The sequence below is a fragment of the Physeter macrocephalus genome, chromosome 11, assembly GCF_002837175.3.
Source record: "Physeter macrocephalus isolate SW-GA chromosome 11, ASM283717v5, whole genome shotgun sequence".
In the NCBI taxonomy this organism is placed as follows: domain Eukaryota; kingdom Metazoa; phylum Chordata; class Mammalia; order Artiodactyla; family Physeteridae; genus Physeter; species Physeter macrocephalus.
Window position 1 is genome coordinate 1,030,488 of NC_041224.1, and position 22,116 is coordinate 1,052,603.

Below are 22,116 nucleotides of genomic sequence, written 5' to 3' on the forward strand. Positions count from 1 at the left end.
GTACCACAAAAAAAAAAAAAGATCAATGGCGTAACGAAGAATCTTTGTATTATGGGATGGTGACCTTCTTGCCAGTATTAGAATCTTTAGGGTCGGGAACAGTGTAAGCAAAGAGAGGTTAGAAAGCATGGAGTTTATATGAGGAACAGGAAGTAGTGAGTTTATTTGGAGGAGAAGAAAAAGGGGTGGGAAACAAGTTAGGAAAAGTAAATGGAGGCCTCTAAATCTAGAATAAAGGTCGGGGAGGAGAAAAGATTGAATATCTCTAACGTGCCTTTCACCGCGCCAGTGCATTATGTACAGATTCAGATGTGGTTCTGTGGGCGGTGGAGGGTCATTGACTGTTTGTAGGCAAGAAAGTGACCTGAGATGTCCTTGTGTTATATTACTGGGAAAGTTTATAGAATGGATTGGTGAAGGGAAGGGAAGGGGGCAGAGAGATGAGTCAGAGAGATATTGTAATTGTCCACCTGAGAAGCTTGAACTTGGAGAGTGTCAGTGGAAATGGTTGCATGTTTGGGAGGATCTGGCACTGTTTTACCTGCGGGGGCTCAGTCAGGGGAAGGTGTATTGAAGGTGACTGGGCATTTTCAACCTGGGAGGCTGAAAGGATGGTCAAGTGGTGGTCGCACTGATAGAAATGAGGGATGCCAGAGGATGTGTTGAGATGTCTTAGTCCGTTGGGGCTGCTGTAACAAAAATGCCAATAGACTGGGTGGCTTATAAACAACAGAAATTTATTTCTTATAGTTCTGGAAGTCCAAGGTCAAAGCACTGGCAGATGATTCAGTGTCTGGTGAGGGTCTGCTTCTTGGTTCTTAGCCATCTTCTCACTGTGTCCTCACGTAGTGGAAGGGGTGAGAGAGCTTTCTGGGGTCTCTTTTGTAAGTGCACTAATCCTATTCATGAGGGCTCCACCCTCATGACATACTCACCTCTCCACCTCCAAATACCATCACGTTGGGAATTAAGTTTCAACATCTGCATTTGGGGGGGGACACAAACATTCAGTCTCTAGCATTGGCAGTGTTGACGGAATAGAACGCTCTGAGTGAGGTAGGGTGGTCTGAGTTCTGATCTGGCACCAAATCAACTATGTCAAAGGTAGAAACCCTTGGGGCCAGAGAATTCTCTCCATGTCTCTTTTCCTCGTCTTTTTTAGAATTGCCCCCAATGAATGTCCTTCCTCTTTTCTCCTCTTACTCTGTGTCTCCTGTTCTGACTGACTTTATCATCCAGTTGCTCATCCAGTCCTCTCATGGCACCCCACAGGATGGAGATAACGATGACAGCAGACACTTTGATCAGGGCTCACCGTGTGCCAGATGCTATTCTGGGTGCCTTGCATGTATCGATTCATTTAATCCTCAAGTAATAGTGCTGTGATAGAGAGTGTGAGCCCCACCTTACAACTTAGCCTTGTGACATTGGCCATGTTTATTAGTTGTCATAAGCTTTTTTTCCCCTCATTTGTACTGCTTCAGAGGGTCGCTGGGGGCGCTCAATAAGATAATCCATACCATTACTGGTGCCTGGCACCCACTGTGCTAGAAAGGTCTCCCTAATTAGGGGAGAGGGAAGTTAACGGTGCAGAGTAGATGCTCCCTGAATATTGGGACATTTGGTAGTAGTTATCTCACTGAATTCTCACAATAGCCCCACCCATCAAATATTATTATCCCTGTTTTGTAGCGGAGGAAGCTGAATGTCGGTGGTTAAGTAACTTTCCCAAAGTCACATAGGGAGTAAGTGGCATATCAGATTCCAGGCCAGGCCTGCCTTCTGGCAGTGTGTTCGCTCCCTTCGTTACACTGTTGCTCCCGGAACGGACTTCACACCCGGGCCTCTCCCTGACCCTGATTTCGGGCATTGTGTATATGTGTGGGTTTGTTTATTCGTTTATTCTATGCATTTACATTTTCTCCCGGATGCCCAACTCTGTGCTAGGTGCTTAAAGGTATGAGTCTGGGCTTGTCCTCATGGAATCTGAAGTCTCGTGGGGGAGATGGACAAAAAATAGCAAGCAAATGCACACTTCAATCAACCCCCATTGTAATAAACGGCCCGAAGGAAACGTTCAGGTGCTGGGAGGAGAAAAACAGAGACCTGGCAAGGGTCCTAAGAAGAGGTGGCATTTAGTGAAGCACTCAGGGGTCAGAAGGGAGCCTCCAAGGAGGTGTAAAGAGGGTGCCGGACGGAGGGACCCACAGTGAAGGTCCTGAGGGGGCAGGGAGCCCGGTTTGGTGGTCCTGAGCCTTGGGGGCAGTGGTACCGAATGGGACTCACGGTGGGCAGGGGTGAGATCAAGCAGGACCTGGTGGACGTGGTGAGGAGGGGGGCTCTATTCCAGGAGCAGTCGGAGGCCTCTGAAGGATCCGGAGCAGAGGAATATTGTGACTTGCTTTGCTTTTTAGGACTCATTGTAGAGCTCTCTGATGAATGATGTGGAGGCGTGAAGAGCAGAAATGAGGAAGCGGTGCTGTGGCCTGAATGTTTATACACACCCTGAATTCATGTGTCGGAGCCCCAAACCCCAGCGTGATGGTGTTTGTGGGTGGGGCCGTTGGGGGGTGATTAGGTCATGAGGGCGGAGCCTTCATGAATAGGATCAGAGCCTTTACAAAAAGAGATGCAGAGAGATTCTCTCTCTCTGTCCACCATGTGAGGATGTAGGCAGAAGATGCAAAGCAGGAAGAGGGTCCTCACTGGGAACTCACCTTGATCTTGCAATTCCCAACCTCCAGAATGGTGAGAAATCAATTTCTGTTGTTTAAACCATCCAAACTATGGTTTTATGGCATTTTGTTACAGCAGCCAGAGCTAAGACAGGCCACTAGGAGGTGGTTTCCTGAACAGCAGAATGTTGGTAGGTTCTGGAAATAGGACACAGTCGTGCTGGATTTTAAGCTTTACTTTGGAAGTCGGATTTAGGGGATTAGATACGAAGAATGGATAAAAGGAAGACATTCAGGGATGCCTCCTGGGTTTCTGGCTTGGGCACCTGGGTGCCATCTAGTGCGGTTTTTAAAGTGGGAAAGACTGTTTCTGGGAGTGGACGTCAAGAGTTCAGTTCTGGGCTGGCTGAGTTCGAAAAGCCCAAGACACCCAAGTGGAGAACGGATGGCTGTTGGATATAAAAGCCAAGAGCGCAGAGGAGAGGTCTGGATTGCAGAGACCCATTTGTGAGTAACCGGCCTCCAGATGGATTTAAAAATCATATAGAGACTGAGTAGATTAGGGCCAGCAAGGGTAAGGGAAGCTCTGCATGTTGTCATACCATGGGCGTCATGCCTTGGCAGATGTCAGCATGAGCCCACCTCGCCCCGAACTGTGAATTTCTTCCTTTTCGTGGATATGCAGTAATACGGGCACCTTAAAAAGGCATTTGCATTTAGAGACCCTTCATTTACATTTCAATATAAAATGCTCTGTCCCCGTTACTTGCATTCTCCCCGAAACTTACTCTATGGGGTAGAGGTCGGGACACCCTTTAATAGGGGTTAGAATGGGGTAGAGGTATATAATATACGTGGCTCCTGGCAAAAGATTCCTGGAGAACAGGGTATCCGGAGGGGTGGAAGAGGTTTTGTTGGGGGAAAACATGGAGCTTCTTAGGCATCTCCCATTTTGCAGTATGGTTCATGCCAGATTATGCCATGGAAATCACGCATCCATCATGCTTCAGCAGGCGGGTACTGCTTGTCATGTATGTGTCAGGCTCAACGTGGAGGTTTCTAAGAGGACCGCAATGAGGAGGGGCTGTGACACAGGGGTCTACACCAGGGACCAGGCAGCTCAGAGCAGGACCAGCGCTGGATGTGTTGGTGGAAGCTTCGTGTTCTGAAGTAGACCCTAATCCACATCTTAGCTGTGTATTTATTTGGATTTGTTCGCGGTCTGACTGTAGATACACTTACTGCCAACATGGGCTGCTGTTGACCAGGATTATTTCTGGGCGCTGCTCCGGCCGCGTCTGCGCGACCCGTTAAATCCCAGGTCCTCTGGCTCCGCTGACGGCCTCTCCCGTCAGTGCTGCCCCATGCTGCATATGGAACAGTTACTCAGAATAACTGAGCGCTGCTCACCAGACTGGTACTGCAGTGCTACCTCTCCCCCACTCCCCTTGGCCTGGGATTTGTCTTTGAATTGTGACATCGGTAGATTTTTTTCCTGTCCCATTCCTTTGTTTTTAAGTGGTTGATGAACAAATTGCTTTGTCTGTTTTTTAATTTTTAAGAAACAGCCTCATAGGCCTATTTGTTCCGCTCTTCACTCGACAGATGTTCATTGAGCACGTATTGCATGTCAGGTACTGTCGTAAGGGCTGAGCACATAAGCTCTGATCAAAGGCAGTTCAGAACCCCTGCCCCCTTATGTTCTATTGGGTCCCTTACATCCCAGCAACATGCCACTTTGTCTTTGCAGCAATGATGATGACCTGGTTGTTTAAATTTTTTATTTAAAATTTAAAAAAAATTTATTCTTTTCCATTATGGTTTATTACAGGATACGGAATATTGTTCCCTATGCTATACAGTAGGACCTTGTTTTTTATGTATTTTATATATAGTGGTTTGTATCTGCTGTCTACTCCTAATTTATGCCGCCCCTTCACTTTGGTAGCCATAAGTTTGTTTTCTTTGTGAGTCTATTTCTGTTTTGTAAATAAGTTCATTTGTAGCATGTTTTAGATTCCACATATAATTGCTAACATGTGATATTTGTCTTTCTCTTTCTGACTGACTGCACTTAGTATGATAATCTCTAGGTCGATCCATGTTGCTGAAAATGGCATTATTTCATTCTTTCTTATGGCTGAGTCATATTCCATTGTACATATGTACCACATCTTCTTTATCCATTCCTCTGTTGACGGGCATTCAGGTTGGTTCCATGTCTTGGCTGTTGTAAATAGTGCTGCTATGAACATCGGGGTGCCTGTATCTTTTCGAATTAGAGTTTTCTCTGGATGTATGCCCAGGAGTGAGATTGTAGGATCACGTGGTAGTTCTACTTTTAGTTTTTTAAGGAACAGCTGTGCTGTTCTCCATAGGGGCTGCACCAATTTACATTCCCACCAACAAGGTAGGAGGGTCCCCTTTTCTCCACACACTCTCCAGCATTTATTATTTGTAGACTTTTTAACGATGGCCATTCTGACAGGTGTGAGGTGATACCTCATTGTAGTTTTGATTTGCATTTCTCTAATAATTAGCGAAGTTGAGATTTTTTTCATGTGCCTACTGGCCAGATGATGACCCGTTTTTTTCACAGTGTTCTACTTAGGACAGTTTTGAGTAAGCAGCTCAGTTCCAACCCTAAAAAACCCCATTTTACCAATGGGTACCCTTTAGCTTGCATCCTTGGCTTGGGAAATTGCACTCTGTGTATATTTATGTTTATTTTGTTATAACTTTTTATCTTGGAAAAGAAGAGTCGTCAGTCTGGCTTTGAAATTTTGCAGCCAGTTATGGATACTGGTAATTGTGTGATTTGGCAACTGGGTTTAATAATTTTGTAGTGGTGTTCATAGACCTTTTTCTTTTTTCCTTTTTAAGGTCTTACCAGTGGTACAGCTTTGGTTAGACATGCTCCAGGTGTGCTAATCTTATCATGAGGGAACTTTAGGCATACTTTATCAATAGTTTTTGGTGTAACCCCCAGGAAAATAAGTAATTCTAAGGAAAATAAATATTTAAATGATGTTACCTCTGAATAACTTGTGATTTCTTCCTGACCCATCCGTAAATCTCACTGCAAATTAAAAAAGAATCAAAAGTAGATGTTGTTCTACTAAAAATGGTCACTTAAAGCTTTTAAAAGCATCTAGTAGAATAGCAGGTAATCCAAAACCCCAAAATTCTGACTTTATTTGAAAAAAAAAAAGTATTCAGGAGGGAAAGATTATGTGTTCACATGGAAATATAACCTTTATAACTTGTAAATTATTTTCATACAAGATGAACAAATTCTTTGTGGTTATCAAGCAATACTTTTCAGATTCACTCTGTATGATTTTTATTGTTAAAGTCTTTGCTTTCTCCTTACTGGAAACTTGCCAAGCGGTGGTGTGATGAGATGTCTTAGAGGCATGCAGTATTAATTCAGATGGTCAGCGGACTTGAAATAAATACCAGTTTAGATGTTTAGGCAGTTCCATCCTCCCTAGAGTCTTAGCTATGAAAATCCTCATTAGATTTTCATAGATAAAAATCTTACTTTAGGAAATATGTTGTGAAAGAGGTGAAGGAGTGGGAATGTCGTGGTGGTTGGGGAAATAGTTTGCCCGAAACGATTATCATCTGACGCTGGAGACCAGTCAACACTTCTAAGAGTTTTTATAGAATGGAGAAGGATTTAAGGAAAGTATCTGTGAAATGATACAGGCTTAGCCTTTAAGAAAAATAAGTTATGAAGTAATTATGGACATGGGGTGTGATGGTGATATGACAATGATTTCTTGAATAAATTCCTGTAGAATTTAAGAGTAGAACCAGGCTTTATTCTGGGCTCAGAGGGCAGTGGGGCAGATCTGACTGGGTATCGCCGAGACCTGTAGCCTGGGTATTAAACAGTGTGGAAGGGGTCAGAGACAGGTGGGAGCCCAGAGCTGGGCAGGGAATGAGAAGGCCAGGAAGATGGAAGGTTGCAGGTGTCCTAGGTCAGAGCCTGCTGTGGAGCCAGGGCACTCCAGGGTTGGGCCTCCAGGCAAAGGGTGGCTGACCAGTGTCTCTTGGCTGCAGGGTTGAAGGCAACAGCGGTCATGGGTGTGACCCACCCTGGGAATGAGACCTTGGCTTTTGGGACGCACAGGCTACTGGGGTTCACAGAGGTTAGATGGGCCAGTCGTCAGGGTAAGCAGCAGGTGTTGGAGGGATTTGATATCAGCATGGCTGTGGGTTAAGGTGCATGGATCAGGCAGTAACGTGAAGACGGGTCCTGTGTATCAGAGAAGATTCAGGCAGAAGCCTCTTCTGCTCTGAGTAGCGCTTTTGTGGATGATCTGACCCTACAGTTCTGGGACGATCGTGGGCCCTGGGCAGCACCGAGGCTTAAACCAAAGCCCTAAAATCACGGTATTTCTGAATTCCAACATTGGGAACTTTATCAAATAAAGCTTTATACCATTCAGAATAATGCCAAGGTCCAGATGAAGGACACATTCACAGACCAGAGTCTGACAATTAATAGCTAATATTCATTCAGCGCTCACTGTGTCACGTACTGTTCTAAGTGCCTTACATGTATTGTTCCATTTAATCCTCTCAGCAGCCCGTTTAGGGAGAAAGAGGTTGGCTCACAGAGATTCTGCTTGAGCAGTAAGATAATAGGAAGGGCCAAGCTGGTGTGTTTAGGCCTGGGCTTAGAGTATTCTCCATACACCAGCAGTTCTGGGCACTGAAGTTTTTTTAGCCTTCCTCACTGTTCTATGGCCCATGACCATTTGTTCTTATTGGCACATTTAACACATGGCATTGGTCACGTGTGTTCGTTATGGCTTATGTTCCTAAGATTCATCCAGGGCGTCTTCCCAGACCACTACCACTCTGGCTGCTTCCCTTTTCTGACTTTCCATAGCTTTTATTTATTGTCTACACACATTCGTACAACTTTGTTATGTTCCTTCCTCCTTTTTTTTATACTCGTTTTTAAATTGTTTAATATGTTTAGATTTTGCCTCCTCAACAAGTGTCTTAAAGTTTGTATTGCTTTTGTATCCTCTACAGAGCCTGCATCATTGTAAATAATTCAGTAAATTTGTGTAATACATTCTATACCTTTCTTTCTACCTTGACTTTATTTTTTTTTTAATTTTATTTATTTTGTTAAATTAAATTAAATTAAATTAAATTTTTTTGGCTGCACTGGGTCTCGCTGCGTGTGGGCTTTCTCTAGTTACAGCAGGCGGGGGCTACTCTTCGTTGCAGTGCGTGGGCTTCTCATTGCGGTGGCTTCTCTTGTGCAGCATGGGCTCTAGGTGCATGGGCTTCAGTAATTGCAGCATGTGGGCTCAGTAGTTGTGGCACGTGGGTCCTAGAGTGCGTGGGCTTCAGTAGTTGTGGCACATGGTCTCAGTAGTTGTGGCTCAGGGGCTCTTAGTGTGCAGGCTCAGTAGTTGTGGCACACGGGCTTAGTTGCTCCGCGGCATGTGGGATCTTCCCGGACCAGGGCTTGAACCCGTGTCCCCTGCATTGGCAGGCGGATTCTTAACCACTGTGCCACTAGGGAAGTCCCAACTACCTTGACTTTAATTAAATTTTAATCAACAGTTAAGAAACTGGTTATTTTTTACATATGTTACAATGCATGAATTTTTTTTTTTTTTTTAATTTTCACAGGGCAAACTCAGAAGATGAATCTCTTCCAGGCAGTAACAAGTGCCTTAGATAACTCATTGGCCAAAGATCCTACTGCAGGTAAACTTCCTTTGTGCTTGACTGTGGTAGTTGTGTTAATTCAGAATTGAAGATTTGCTAGAAATATTTGTCTGGAGCTCAATGGGTAACATTATATCTACTTGAAATTTTTAAAAGACCTGAACAAATGCTTAAGGCTAAATAATCAAATTATGATATTAAACACATTTTTTAATCCTCTTATTATGAATTAGTTCGCACGTATATCTGGCATCATTAAGTTAACTTTCTCCCATAGTATGTGTGGTTCTTATATTACATTAATACCTTCTGGATTTTCTGAATATGTACTGCTGTTCCTCTAGCATGTAGAAAAAAAATGGAAAATACCACTTTGTTCAGCTATCTATTTATAAAATGAAGGTTTGATTCTGTGCTTTCCTTTGGGATATGTTGTCATTCAACTTGTAAGATTTTTTGGGAAATAACTGTAATATTTATAATTAACTTTATAAGTAACTTTATCTTATTAGATTAAATTATTGATATAAAGCCAGTTGTCCCACTGTGTATTTTTTACATTTGATTGACTTGACTTCATATATATATTTAGTGTACCTTGGGTTTCCACTTGGGAGTCTCTGGTTTTAAAGTCAAGTGAAAAACAGGTTAATTCTTAGGAGGAAATGAGAGCTGGACTAGTAGATGGTTAGACCTTCCTTTGTTTTGAATGAGAATGACTGATGGAGCCCCGTAGAGAAGGGTGAGTTATTTTCTTGAGGTCCACGAAGTCGATGAGGTGCCTGAGTGGGACCAGGATTCAGCTTTGTGAACACCCGTTGTTTGGTTCTTTGCCTTACTACAAGGCGCCCCTCAGTTTTCACCTCTACTATTCTTTGCCTCCCTCCTTACATGTATCATACTTGCCTTCTTTCTCTTTCACGCAATCTGTCCCTTTCCTATTCGTGACTGTTCTCTCAGCTTGAAATGCTGTTTCTTCAGCTCTTCAATTGCTGACTCTCATTGTATGTCGTGTATTTAAAACAAAAACAACAACAACAACGAAAACACTGCTCAGGGACTCAGGAGCCTGGCGTGTGAGTCACAGGTCTGCCTCTTGCTTTCTGACTTGTTAAGTTACTTTACTACTTTTCTGGCCTCGTTTCCTTCATGGGTAACACAAGATGAGATTCCAGATCTGTGTTTCTTTCTCAACTGGGGATTTTAATCCCCCCTCCTCTGGAGACAGACTTTAGGCTGTTACAGCTCTGGGTGGGGTCACTGTCATCCACTGGATAGAGACCCGGGGCGCTGCTCTGTGTCTGCAATGCACAGGACAGGCCACTATGACATAAGAATTATCCAGTCCAAAGTGTCCCTAATGTCGAAATTGGGAAACCTTGACTTAGATCTGTGGTCCATTCCTGTTTTCTAATTGAAAATGTAAACATTTAAATTACTTATTTCTCATTGTTAGTATCATGTAGGGATTATTAAATACAATGTGTTTTTTAAACATTGTTTTTCAGTAATATTTGGTGAAGATGTTGCCTTTGGTGGAGTCTTTAGATGTACTGTTGGCTTGCGAGACAAGTATGGTAAGTTAGTATCTTTATATATGAGCAGTATTCCTGTAGAACTTTTACTTAAAGATCTTGAAAATACAAAATTTGCCTGTTTAAATGTTTGCCGTATCCTTATTGTACGGATGGGTTCCTTTCGTTTCCTTTCGTTGCCACGGCCACCCACAGACTCCTTTGGCTTAGATTTCTCCAAGCGTGTTCTAACTGTAGCTTCCCTCTGATCTGGTTCATATTATACATATTATAGATTCCAAAATAGCCTTCATTAAATACATTGTTTGTCATGTCCTTCATGCTCGGGGAATCTTTGACCTCTTATTGCTGTCTACCTTAGCCGATTTCTTTTGTTTTTTAAAAATTAATTAATTAATTAAATTTAGTTGGCTGCATCAGGTCTTAGTTGCGGCACATGGGATCTTTCATTGCAGCACGCGGGGTTCTCTCTAGTTGTGGCGTGGGCTCAGTAGTTGCGGCCCATGGGCTTAGTTGCCCGGCGGCGTGTGGAATCTTAGTTACCCGATCGGGGATCGAACCCACGTCCCCTGCATTGGAAGGCAGATTCTTAACCACTGGACCGCCAGGAAAGCCCCGACCCCAAGAACATGGATTACTCTTTTTTGCTATTTTTTGTTTTGGCCACGCTGTGGGGCATGGAGGACCTTATTAGTTCCTTGACCAGGGATTGAACCCACGCCCTCTGCAGTGGGAGCACAGAGTCTTAACCACCGGAGTGCCAGGGAAGTCCCCTACCTTAGCCCATTTCAGGCCCATTGCCTCTAGTTCAAGGTTCTGCCCTATTGGTCTCTGTTAGTAGATTTCACCTTTTATTATCTGCAATAGGATTCTCCAGAGAACTCGAACCATTAGGATATATCTATGTGTGTATAGATATGTGTGTGTATATGTATTATATATCTGTATCTGTATCTATATTTATACTTATATCTATATTTATACCTATATTTATAGCTATATTGAGAGAGAGAAAGTGGGAGAGAAAATGAGAAAGAGAGATTTATATTTTAAGGAACTGGCTCACACCATTGTGGGGCTTGCAAACCTGAAATCTGTAGGGCAAGCCAGCAGACTGGAAAACCAGGCAGGCTTCAGGACAAATGTTTTCTTGTTTGGGAAACCTTAAGTCTTTTCTCCTAAGGCCTTCAAGTGATTGGATGAAGCCCATGCACATTAAGAAGGATGATCTGCTTTACTTAAAGTCTACAGATGTAAATGTTAATCACATCTAAAAATGCCATCACAGCAATATCTTAGACCAGGACCATCACCGGGCATTAGCCGGTGACCATCATCACCATTAGCCGGGCACCATCACCTTGCCAAGTGGACACCTGTCGTTAACCATCACATTATCCTTCCACATGTTTCATCCCCGCCAAGCTGTGCCTTTTGCCTGGCATGTGATCGATTTCTGCCTATTGCTTTCACGCATTTCATTTGCCTCAGACTTAAAACCATCATAGAATGCGTATTCCTCTGTAAGGAATGTGTTTCAACCTCTTCCTGTTACGGGTGACTTTGAGGTGCTTTGACCTTTCTTTTTTTCCTCAGCTTTATCTAATGTGGAAATCAAAGCAGTTAAGTTTGGGGTGGAGTTGACAGCTGCCTACTCTCTTACCTTTGCCGCTGCCCTGTAAATCTCCCGTGTGCAGTAAGGAGTGAGGGGCCTTAAGACCTTTTTTTTTTCTAGTTGTTGCTTCTTCTTGTTCCACTCTTCTCTGAGGTTATACTTGCATCCAGGAAACCAAGTGTCCTATCCCACTTGGCAGGAACTCTCAGGTTGTTCTTTTCCCTTCCTTTACAGCAGTTTCATTTTCCTGGCTCCTGTCCCTCTGCTTTCTCCTAGCTGTCTATTTTAACAGCTCTTTAGAGTTTGAGATACTTGGACCAATCTCAGCTATCTCAAACTATCTCAGTTCTCTCCAGCTAATTCTGACTCCTAGAGATTTTAGATCATAAAAAAGAAATTAAAAACCTTTATACATTTGATTTCAAAATGCATATGCATCGTAGAAAATTTGGAAGATGTAGAAAAGCGTAAAGAAGAAAATAAAAATTGCCCCAACTACCAGAGAGATAACCACTCTATGTATCTTGGTATTGTATACACTTCTAGACCATATTTGAATATATTTGAATATATTTATATATATTAACTAATATTTAAAACATAGAATAGAGAAAACCACTCTATGTATCTTGGTATTGTATACACTTCTAGACCATATTTGAATATATTTGAATATATTTATATATATTAACTAATATTTAAAACATAGAACTGTGCTTTTTTTTTTTTTCCTTAGGATTTTCATCTCTGTTTACATTGCCCATCTGTTCTTGCATGCTGTCTACTTTATCCAACAGAGACCTTAGCATATTAATCATTTAAATTCCCAGTCTGATAATTCCAGCATCCCTGCCACGTCTGGTAATGATGCTTGCACTGTCTCTTCAAATGTGTCTTTTGCCTTTTGGTGTGCCTTGTAATTTTTTTCTTGATAGCCAGACGTGATGCACTGGGTAAAAGGAACTGCTGTAAATAGGCCTTCAGGGATGTGGTGGTGAGGTGTGGGGAGAGGGGACGTGTTCTATAATCCTATGATGAGGTTTGTCTTTAGTGAGCCTGTGCCCCTGGACTGTGAACTTCACAAACATTTCTCAGTTTTTTCTCCCTGCCTCAGGTAGGACAGGATGGCTAGAGTGAGCTGGAGTTGGGTATTTCCCTTCCCCCAGGTCAGTTAGGTTCTGATGGTACCCAGTAGGTTGGGCTCTGGTTAACTAGTTTTATATGACTTTTACTTAGGGAGGGAGTGCTCTGGCATATTTCAGAATGGTTCCTTGTTCACTTCCCTTGCTGGCAGCACGAGGGGATTTTCTCCGACATTTACTGTGGAAACCTGATGGAGCTCCTGGAGGTAAGCCTCACAAAATTGTGGGGAGCCCCTGCGACTTGGTCCCTGGAGGCTTTAACTCTCAGACTTGTCCACACAGAACCTCCAGCCATTCATCAATTACAGCCCAGGTTTCCTGCCCCAGCTCTGGAAAGTTGAGATTCCCTGTATTCACCCATCCGTCTCTCCAGTGTTGGGGGCAGCGGTTTGCCCTACGTCCTCACCTCTCTAAGGATCCAAGAAGAGTTGTCGATTTTAGCCTATTGAGCTTTTTACTTGTTAGGATGGAGTGGCGACTGCCAAGCTCCTTACATGTGGGACTGGAAACCAAAAGTTGGATCACACGTTTTAAAAAATAATTAATTAATTAATTAATTATCTCTGCGTTGGGTCTTCATTGCTGCGCACAGGCTTTCTCTAGTTGCGGCGAGCGGGGGGCTACTGTTCGTTGCGCGGGCTTCTCATTGCGGAGGCTTCTCTTGTTGCGGAACATGGGCTCTAGGTGCACGGGCTTCCGTAGTTCTGGCTTGCGGGCTCAGTAGTTGTGGCTCGCCGGCTCTAGAGCACAAGCTCAGTAGTTGTGGCGCACGGGCATAGTCGCTGCACAGCATGTGGGATCTTCCCGGAGCAGGGCTTGAACCCGTGTCCCCTGCATTGGCAGGTGCAATCTTAACCACTGCGCCACCAGGGAAGACCCAGATTACACTTTTGTAACTAGTCTTATCTGTATCTACGCTGAGCAGTTTCTAGCCCTCACTGTTTCGCCCTGCCTGAGCCAGCGTGGTGGCGTGCCACGTGCTTTACAAAGCTGGCAGGTCTTCTCGTGGCTTCTGCCCAGGTTCTCATCCAGGACGTTTCATTTCCTGTCACCTGTGCTCACACACTAGCGACTTCCGAATTTCTATCTCTGGTCTAGACCTCTGGCTTGAGCTTCATCTCTGTGAATGCAGCCCTCACCCCTCCACACTCTTCTCCTCGGTGTTCGAGTCCTTTCAGACTCAGCGTTTCCAGACTTTTCAAACTCAGCTGAATTTATTATATCCTCCAGCAAATCTATGCCTCCTGTCTTGGTGAGTATACCACCATTCACTTCTCTCTTTCTCATTCTCCGTGTCCGGTCAGGTCCTACGATTTTATCTTCAGAATCTGTCTTTTCTTTCTTTTTCAATTTAGAATGTTACTTTTACATTTTAAAAAAAATGAATTTATTTATTTATTATTTGGCCGCGTTGGGTCTTCACTGCTGTGAGCGGGCTTTCTCTAGTTGCGGCGAGCGGGGGCTACTCTTTGCTGTGGTGCCTGGGCTTCTCATTGTGGTGGTTTCTCTTTGTTGCAGAGCACGGGCTCTAGAGCGTAGGCTCAGTAGTTGTGGCACGTGGGCTTAGTTGCTCCAAGGCACGTGGGGTCTTCCCGGACCAGGGCTCAAACCCGTGTCCCCTGCCTTGGCAGGTGGATTCTTTTTTTTTTTTTGCGGTACGCGGACCTCTCACTGTTGTGGCCTCTCCCGTCGCGGAGCACAGGCTCCGGACGCGCAGGCTCAGGGGCCATGGCTCACGGGCCCAGCCGCTCCGCGGCACGTGGGATCCTCCCGGACCGGGGCACGAACCCGTGTCCCCTGCATCGGCAGGCGGACTCTCAACCACTGCGCCACCAGGGAAGCCCCTGGCAGGTGGATTCTTAACCACTGCACCACCAGCGAAGTCCCTAGAACGTTACTTTCAAAAATTTATTTTTATTTATTTTTTATTTTATTATTTTTTTATTGAAGTATAGTTGACTTATACTGTTGTGTTAGTTTCAGGTGTACAGCAAACTGATTCAGTTACATATGTGTATATATATATATGTATGGTGTGGATCCCTAACCATCCCTGCTCGGACAGTTTCACTGCTTTTCTTAGTAATCGCCCTCCCTTCAGTCACTGCCTGTTGCCAGTCTGACCGTTGCTGAAATGCACATTTCTTGGCAGAATATGCAGAAGACTTTGAGATCTGCTCCCTCCCTACCTGCCTGGCCTCATTCGCTTTATTCATTAATATTGAATTATGGGATGTTTTCCCTAAGCCCTTGTGGTTTTCATCTCTCTTCCTTTGCACATGCTATTTGGACCTCTCTTCCCCATCTGATTCCCTGGGAAACTCCTATTTCACCTTCAGTCACTACTTTATCGCTGTCCAGATTTTACACCTTTTACATATTGCAAATTATGTTGTAATTGTCTTCCCACGAGGTCTCTGTACCAGACAACTCCTCAAAGGAAATACACATTTAAATCGTGGGTTCATCCCTAGCTCCTAATACGGCATCATGCGGTACTTATGGAGTGAATGTTGTTGAGTGTATTTACCCCTCACTCTGTCACCAAGACAGTGGCTGCTGCCTCTGAAAGGGGGTTTCCTTATCTCCCTTTAGTGATTTTTAGTTGGTCTGATTTTCTTTAAAAATAGCTTAAAACAGGGAGAAACTAGCTCTCACCAGAAAAAATCCACTGCTCATAGAAGGCGCTGGAAGATTTACGTCTGCATGACAAGGGGTTGGGCTAATTAACAGCTAATTAATTCTTAGCTTTATTGTCAGCAGCTGTTGTGAATTTTTACACTAGCTTTAGGACTGTGAATTCAAATTGTGACTAATTCCAGGTTGATCAATACGGACAGTGAAATCACCACCACTTTCTCTAAGAGGAAATGAGCTTCCGTTTTCAGGAGTGAAGAGCAAAGGAAATGGTGACGAGAAATCTATCCAAACAGAACTTTTTGTATATTTAAGAAATAGCACATCTTTTAAAAATAATGCTCTGCTCTTTTGAGTATAGGCTGGGAATTTTAAGCTATACACAAGCATGCTTGGCTTGGTAGTCTCTTTCTGAAGTTAAAAAAATTTGTATTTACTTAATTAAAAAATTTTTTGAAGTATAGCTGATTTACAGTATTGCGTTAGTTTCAGGTGTATAGCATAGGGGTTCCGTTGTACATATTTATATGTACAAATCTATATTTTTTTGATTCTTTTTCATTATAGTTTATTACAAGATATTCAGTCTAGTTCCCTGTGCTATACAGTAAATCCTAGTTGTTTAAAGACTTTGTATTGAAAAGAATGAAAAAGATTATGCTGATACAGTTGAATACATTGCATCGAATGACATAGCAAGCAAACCTCTTGTGGGGAGAGCTGGATGTTGAGAAGGGCTCAGCCAGTAGGTGGCAGCCTACACTTTGAAATGAGACTGTCTCTGTTGGCCTTGTATCAATACTCTGGAACTGCAGAGAAGGGTTTTAAATTCCACCAGAAGGGAGAATTTGAGGGATTGCAAGTTACAGACATAATATCGTGACGCTGGATACTACTTAATATTAAAAAGAAGGAACTGACTCACTAGGGACAACGCTATTTAAACAAGAAGGAAGGGAGGTAGAGCTCTTTTGTACCCCAGGTAACACAGATGAATGTGAGTTTAGCATCACCGAACTGCGTTTCTCCTTCCTTGTCCTTTGACAGAACAAAATAAAGGGAGTGCTCGGAAATTGAAAGTAGAAGAGCGTAACCTCATAAACACATGGCATTTTTAACCTTTTTAGGGGAGGGGATCCCTTGATCAGGAACAGTGGTTGAGCCTGGGGGAAGTTCTAGGGAAGCAGGGGATGGGAGAGGGCCATTAAAGGCACTTGATTTTTAGGGCAGGGTGTGATTTTATGCTGAATTCCACCCATCCTTTCATTTATGTAAGTCACTGAGACGGAGTCTGCACGTCATGTACAAAATCTGCCCTCGTTATCGTCATTCTCTGTATGAGACGGTGTTTGTGTATGTTTTATTCAAATAAGACTTTGGTGAGGCAGGTTCGGGGCACGTTTTTATTTAACACTATCCGGTACTGCAGTGAATGCGGCTGGACGGTGGTCCCCGAGGCTCTGTTTCGTTCCACTTATTGGAGGAGACTCGGGTGAGAAAAGGAACAGCAGAGGATGTGCCGAATTCATCTACGGGCCTAAACGTCTGCCTTTTCATGGGATTTGATGTTTTTCCATTACCCTCTTCATTCCTGTCCACCACGACTGTGGCCTTTCTCGTAGCAGCTTGGGAAAACGAATATAACCACTTACTTGTTTTCTTATGTAAACATCAGAGAAATTGTAAAACCAGATACTTTAAGACACTGAATTCAGGAAGGAAAACTAGGACAGGCATGTGGAGAAGGCGAGTTTTTGTCTGTAATCTGCCAATATTTGGGAGCTGACTTTGGGCCCCAGTATCCTCATCAGTAAAGTGAAAGTACACGTTTAAGTATTCTTTATGCTTTTATCTTTTTTAAAAAAAGAGGAACACATTTGCTTTATGCTTTGATTTCCTTTACATTTAGAGGTTTTATGAATGTAACAATTGTTAGGTCATCTTAGAACCGTGGGCTACATTAGGGACTTAATTTTTTCTCTCTCTCTTTTTTTTTTTTTCAATTTTATTGGAGTATCGTTGATTTACAATGCTGTGTTAGTTTCAGGTGTACAGTGATTCAGTTATACATGTACATATGTTCATTGTTTTTCAGATTCTCTTCCCATATAGGTTATTACAGAATATTGAGTAGAGTTCCCTGTGCTCTACAGTAGGTCCTTATTGGCTATCTATTTTAATATACAGTAGTGTGTTTCTTAGTTTTCTCTTAAGAAACCCCTTCTCCAGTATGATAAGTTTTAAATGTGGAGGCTGAAGGCAAAATCTTTTGACAAAGTCTTAACACTTTCACCAGGATTAGGAAATGAACATCTTGGTAAACTAATGATAGTTCTTCAGGAATAGGTTTATTTCCCCCGTGGAAGTATGTACATTTATGACTTCAGGGCAAATTGAATACCAGATATAGATTGTAAGATACCTAACTCTTCCATGAATTTGGAGGAAAAACAGGAATTCATAAGATGGTGTAAACTTTTTTTTCTAATATGCTTAAAAAATATTTTAAAAGGCTGGAGAGTAGCTGTGTTTTTCTTTCTTCTTAAACGTCAGTCACTTTAAATTGCTCCTGTTATTATAAGGCCCCCTTCGTTTACTGAAAGTACACATGTGGGAAAACTAGTTAAAGAACACGTTAAAATGCCTTTCTTTTCATCCAGTTGAAGGAGTTACCCTCAAAAATGGGATGAAGATATTATTGGCATATACTTTATATTAGTTTCCCTTATATATTGCTTTAATGTCCTTTTGTGAATTTTCTTTGCCAAAAAAAAAAACGGTTTTAGGATCTGCTAAAATTAGAATTGGTACAGACAGTCACTGTATTTCAGTTTCTTTAAAAATCAAACCGAGTATCCCCACTGTAGGCGTGTTGACCAGTGGCTTAACAAATAACATTTAAGAGGGTAAGGTATTTATTTTGTAGGGTATCAGGGCTGGAGAGAAATTGAGTTTAAATCTAGTCCAGCAATTCTCAGCTGGGGGTGGTTTTGCTCTTCTGGGGCCGTTTGGCCATGTCTAGAGCCATTTTCGGTTGTCACAACGGGGGGTTGCCACTGGTACGCAGTGGGCAGAGGTCAGAGATGCCCTTAACTCTCCTCTGGTACAGAGGGCAGCCCTCCAAACAGAGAATGATCTGAACCCACATGTCCGTAGCTCTGAGGTTGAGAAACCTTGATCTAGTTCTTCTCCACATAATGTGGAAACTGAAGTTCTGAGAGGTTAGACGTTATCAAGTTGCCCAGCGGCAAGTAGGTGAGCCAGACCCAGAAGCCAATTCTGAGCTTTTGGTACTGCATTGTTTTTCCTTCTTATTTATAAATGAGCAACTCACTGATATAAAAACATGAGAAATATAAGGAATGTGTAAGGAATTTTAATAAACAAAGCTCAGGGGTTTGGCTTATTCATGAGGTAAGAAGCAGCTAGTCATCGATAATCCATATTAAAAAGTTTTTAACAATTCTTTTTGTGACCCTTGTGAACAAGTTTTTTGATTAGTGCATTAAGTTGTTCTGAGGTGGCAGCTGGTGCTTTGACTTTTTTTTTTCCTTAGTTGATTAAGTAATAAATGTTAGAGCTGCCAACAGGTGTTCTCTTTGACTTTTTAAGCATCAGAGTATAATGCCCTTAAGCCAGTTTTCCTCAACCTTATTTGGCAATGACAGGCTTTTAAAATGATCAGATGTGAGTACCGACAGGGACTTAGGAGATGGGCCTGGGCTAACGTAGACCAGGAGAAATGGGACTATAGATCATTCTTGTCAGAAAGTATAAAATTGATTCATGTATGTTTTTAAACATCATAATTAAGAATTTGAAAAATGAAACTATATCAAGAACAACATAGATTAAGAGAGAGTAAAAGGTCTCTTATTTTATAGTTTCACTGTCAAGTATGACATATCTCATCTGTCCATTTGATATTAGGGATGTTGTCTCTATGTTAGCATTCTAAATCTGGTGCTGGGTCATAAAAAAATCCTCTTCTAGACCGGTACTTTTTTTTTTTTTTTGTGGTACGCGGGCCTCCCTCTGTCGTGGCCTCTCCCGTTGCCGAGCACAGGCTCCGGACGCGCAGGCTCAGCGGCCACGGCCCACGGGCCCAGCCGCTCCGCGGCACGTGGGATCCTCCCAGACCGGGGCGCGAACCCGGTTCCCCTGCATCGGCAGGCGGACGCGCAACCACTGCGCCACCAGGGAAGCTCTAGACGGCTACTTTTAACAGAGGGAAAAACACAAGCTTTTTTCGTCAGTATTTAGTATTTCCTGGATTTGGATGCCCTGGACATTTTTAATTGTTTTAGTTGGGACAGCTCACTTTCTAATATTTACACATTGAAGCAAGCGTTTTTTTTTTTTTTTTTTTTAACTTTACTTTTCATGGGTTCAGAATTGTTGCTCATTTGATTCAAGTCTAATTTTCGAACTATAAGGCTTTTCTTTTTAGATCCCAGAAATGATCAGGGGCAGAAGGGGACCAGTATAACCAGTTTTACACGGACGGTTCAGATTGCTCAATATCTGGGAATCCCTGGATTCTCCCACTCTCTTTTGTTTATCTTAAGGAAACAGATCACAAACCCGTTAAATTACAACTGAGAAAGAACTGCTCTTTCTTCTAAAAGTAGCATGGCTGGTGGCACGGCAGCTATATGGCAGCTTAACTTTTACAGGCTTGGATATCGAGCTATTGTTGTCGCTTACCTGCCTCAGGAGGTTTGAGGCTAAATGTGTAGGTTATTACATAGCTAGGCAGTCTGTGCTTCAATTCTAATTGGAATTCCACTGGTGAGCACCTTGCATGCAGTTATAAAGTCACAGAATAATTAAATTCACGAGGAACAATGACTTTCTAGTCAAGTCGGGAGTAGCCAGTAAAAACAGCCCCGCGTGGAGGACAGCGTTCATTGTCATTTGCGAGATCCTCGTGGAGCGAGGCCTTCTATGTCAAGCCGTAGGGGCGGGAGCCCAGTGCTTTGTTTTCTGTTCCCGTTGAGTGGAGGGTTCTCAGTTGCTTAGGTTGGCAGAGGGGATGCGGGATCAGTTAGGTAAATGTTGGTGAGGGTCCTGTGCTCAGGATTCACTTGGGAAACCTGTTGGACAAAAAGTTTTTGGTTTCCGACTGAGCAGCTACACCCAAAGGCAGCTTCAGGAATGAAATGCCTGACCTTCTCCAGGGGCATCCTGTCAGCCCTCTCCCCCCGAGGGCCTCTGGCCACCAGCCAGAAGTGGTGCCATGGGGCCAGACTTAAAATTAGCCCAAAGATTCTTTTTCTGTAGTTTTGGCTTCTGGACACTTAAGCAAAGTTGGTAATAAGAGATTTCTCTTATCTCTGTTTCTGGGCAGGCTGCTCCTTTTAATCCTCATCTTTTTCTGTTCTGGTTGCTGCCAGCTTGGAGTCCAGCAGAAACAAAGAAACTTGTTTCTAAGCCAAAAGGGAACACACACAAAGACACAGTATTACATTCTTAATTAATCAAGAATCTGTAGACTCGGAACTTGAGCATTTTGTTCTTTAAAAAGGGAAGGTTCCTCAAAACTCAAAAGGAACCTTTTATATCACTTTAGGAACGTGTTAGTTCATTAATCAGATGGCGAAAGGAACATATGCACTGGCATAAACCCATTATATCAATTCAAATCTAAATTAAACACCGATAGACATTAAAAAGTTCCACAGCGTTCTGAACAAATTCCTAAGTCCAGCCGAGTCATTTGCCCGAAGAAGGCAACTTTTCCTTTGTTAAATATTCTACAGAGTTTCTGCCCAAGGACCTTCCAGCTTTTAATTATTCTGTAGGTATATATCAAGGTCACAACTCTGCTCGTAGTATTTAACCTTTATACAAAAAGTGGAAAAAGTTAGATATCGTGGCATCCAATTATTGCACCAGCTGTGTTCTTTTACGTGGCTTCCTTCACCCCACACTCTGTTGGCAGTGACTCAGGTGGGGAACCAGGAACCTCTAACCTACACAGTCTCACCTGATTTCTCTCAGATACTTAGAAGCAGAATTTGAGCCAGATAGTCTCAGGGAAGCGTTGCACTCACTCAGTTCTTGCCAAATTACCTTTATTCGCTTTCTTACCTAGTTCCTGCTATTTCTTTCTGCAGGCAGAAGGCAGCTCACCACTCAGCTTTAGCTCCCATTATACTTAAGGATTTCGGTAAAGTAAAATTTCAGTAAAATTCGTTCCCAGTGTTTCCAGGCTGGGCGATCCGTAGGTGATTCATTTTACTGAGGGAGCTATAGCCAAGTTACTGAAAAATCCTTCCCGGTGGCCATGGAGTGCTACTGCTGTCACTTGTTTCCACCCCACTTCCCTTTCTCTCAGAAAAATCTCTGTGGTCCAGGGAATTATAGGATCAGAGAATAGACGTGGTTCTTTGGAAGAGCTGTAGATAGGTACATGGCTTTCAGTGGGAGAAGAGTCTAACATACCAGGATTTCCTTGCCCAGTTTTATTGCTGCAGGTCCCCTTCTGGTATGATTTGTGTCTATTTGTGGACTCATGTTGGGAGGTCTTTGTTCAACAGCAGGACCCTTTCCTCCCTAATTCCTGCAGGACCGCTGAGGGATCGGGCCCAGTTGGTAGCCTTTGGTGTATTTTCTTTTTTCCTCTTGTGGGTCCCTCTGGTGGAGGCCTTATTTAGCAGTTAGTAACTGTATTGCCTTGCCTGTCCTCTTCTCTGTGTGCAGCCATAAGTGGACTGGTGTCCAGCCTCTGGAGAACAGCCAAAGGAAGGAAATGAGGAGGTTCTGTTGATGGTGCAGTGACGTGGATCTGTGATCCCTGACTTTGC

At 43.1% G+C, this 22,116-nt stretch overlaps 1 protein-coding gene across 7 annotated transcripts in view; it reads left to right on the top strand.

Annotated features, from left to right (window-relative positions):
* BCKDHB (branched chain keto acid dehydrogenase E1 subunit beta) overlaps positions 1–22,116 on the top strand; it is a 250,090-nt gene that overhangs the window by 4,500 nt on the left and 223,474 nt on the right. For 6 of the 7 annotated variants that reach the window (XM_028495377.2, XM_028495379.2, XM_028495383.2 and 3 more), the window contains exons 2-3: positions 8,340–8,417; positions 9,887–9,955. The exons of the other annotated variant lie outside the window; for it this stretch is intronic. In XM_028495377.2, the coding sequence (XP_028351178.1) occupies positions 8,340–8,417; positions 9,887–9,955 (147 nt within the window). The remainder of the gene's footprint in view (positions 1–8,339; positions 8,418–9,886; positions 9,956–22,116) is intronic. 7 annotated transcript variants of the gene reach the window in all.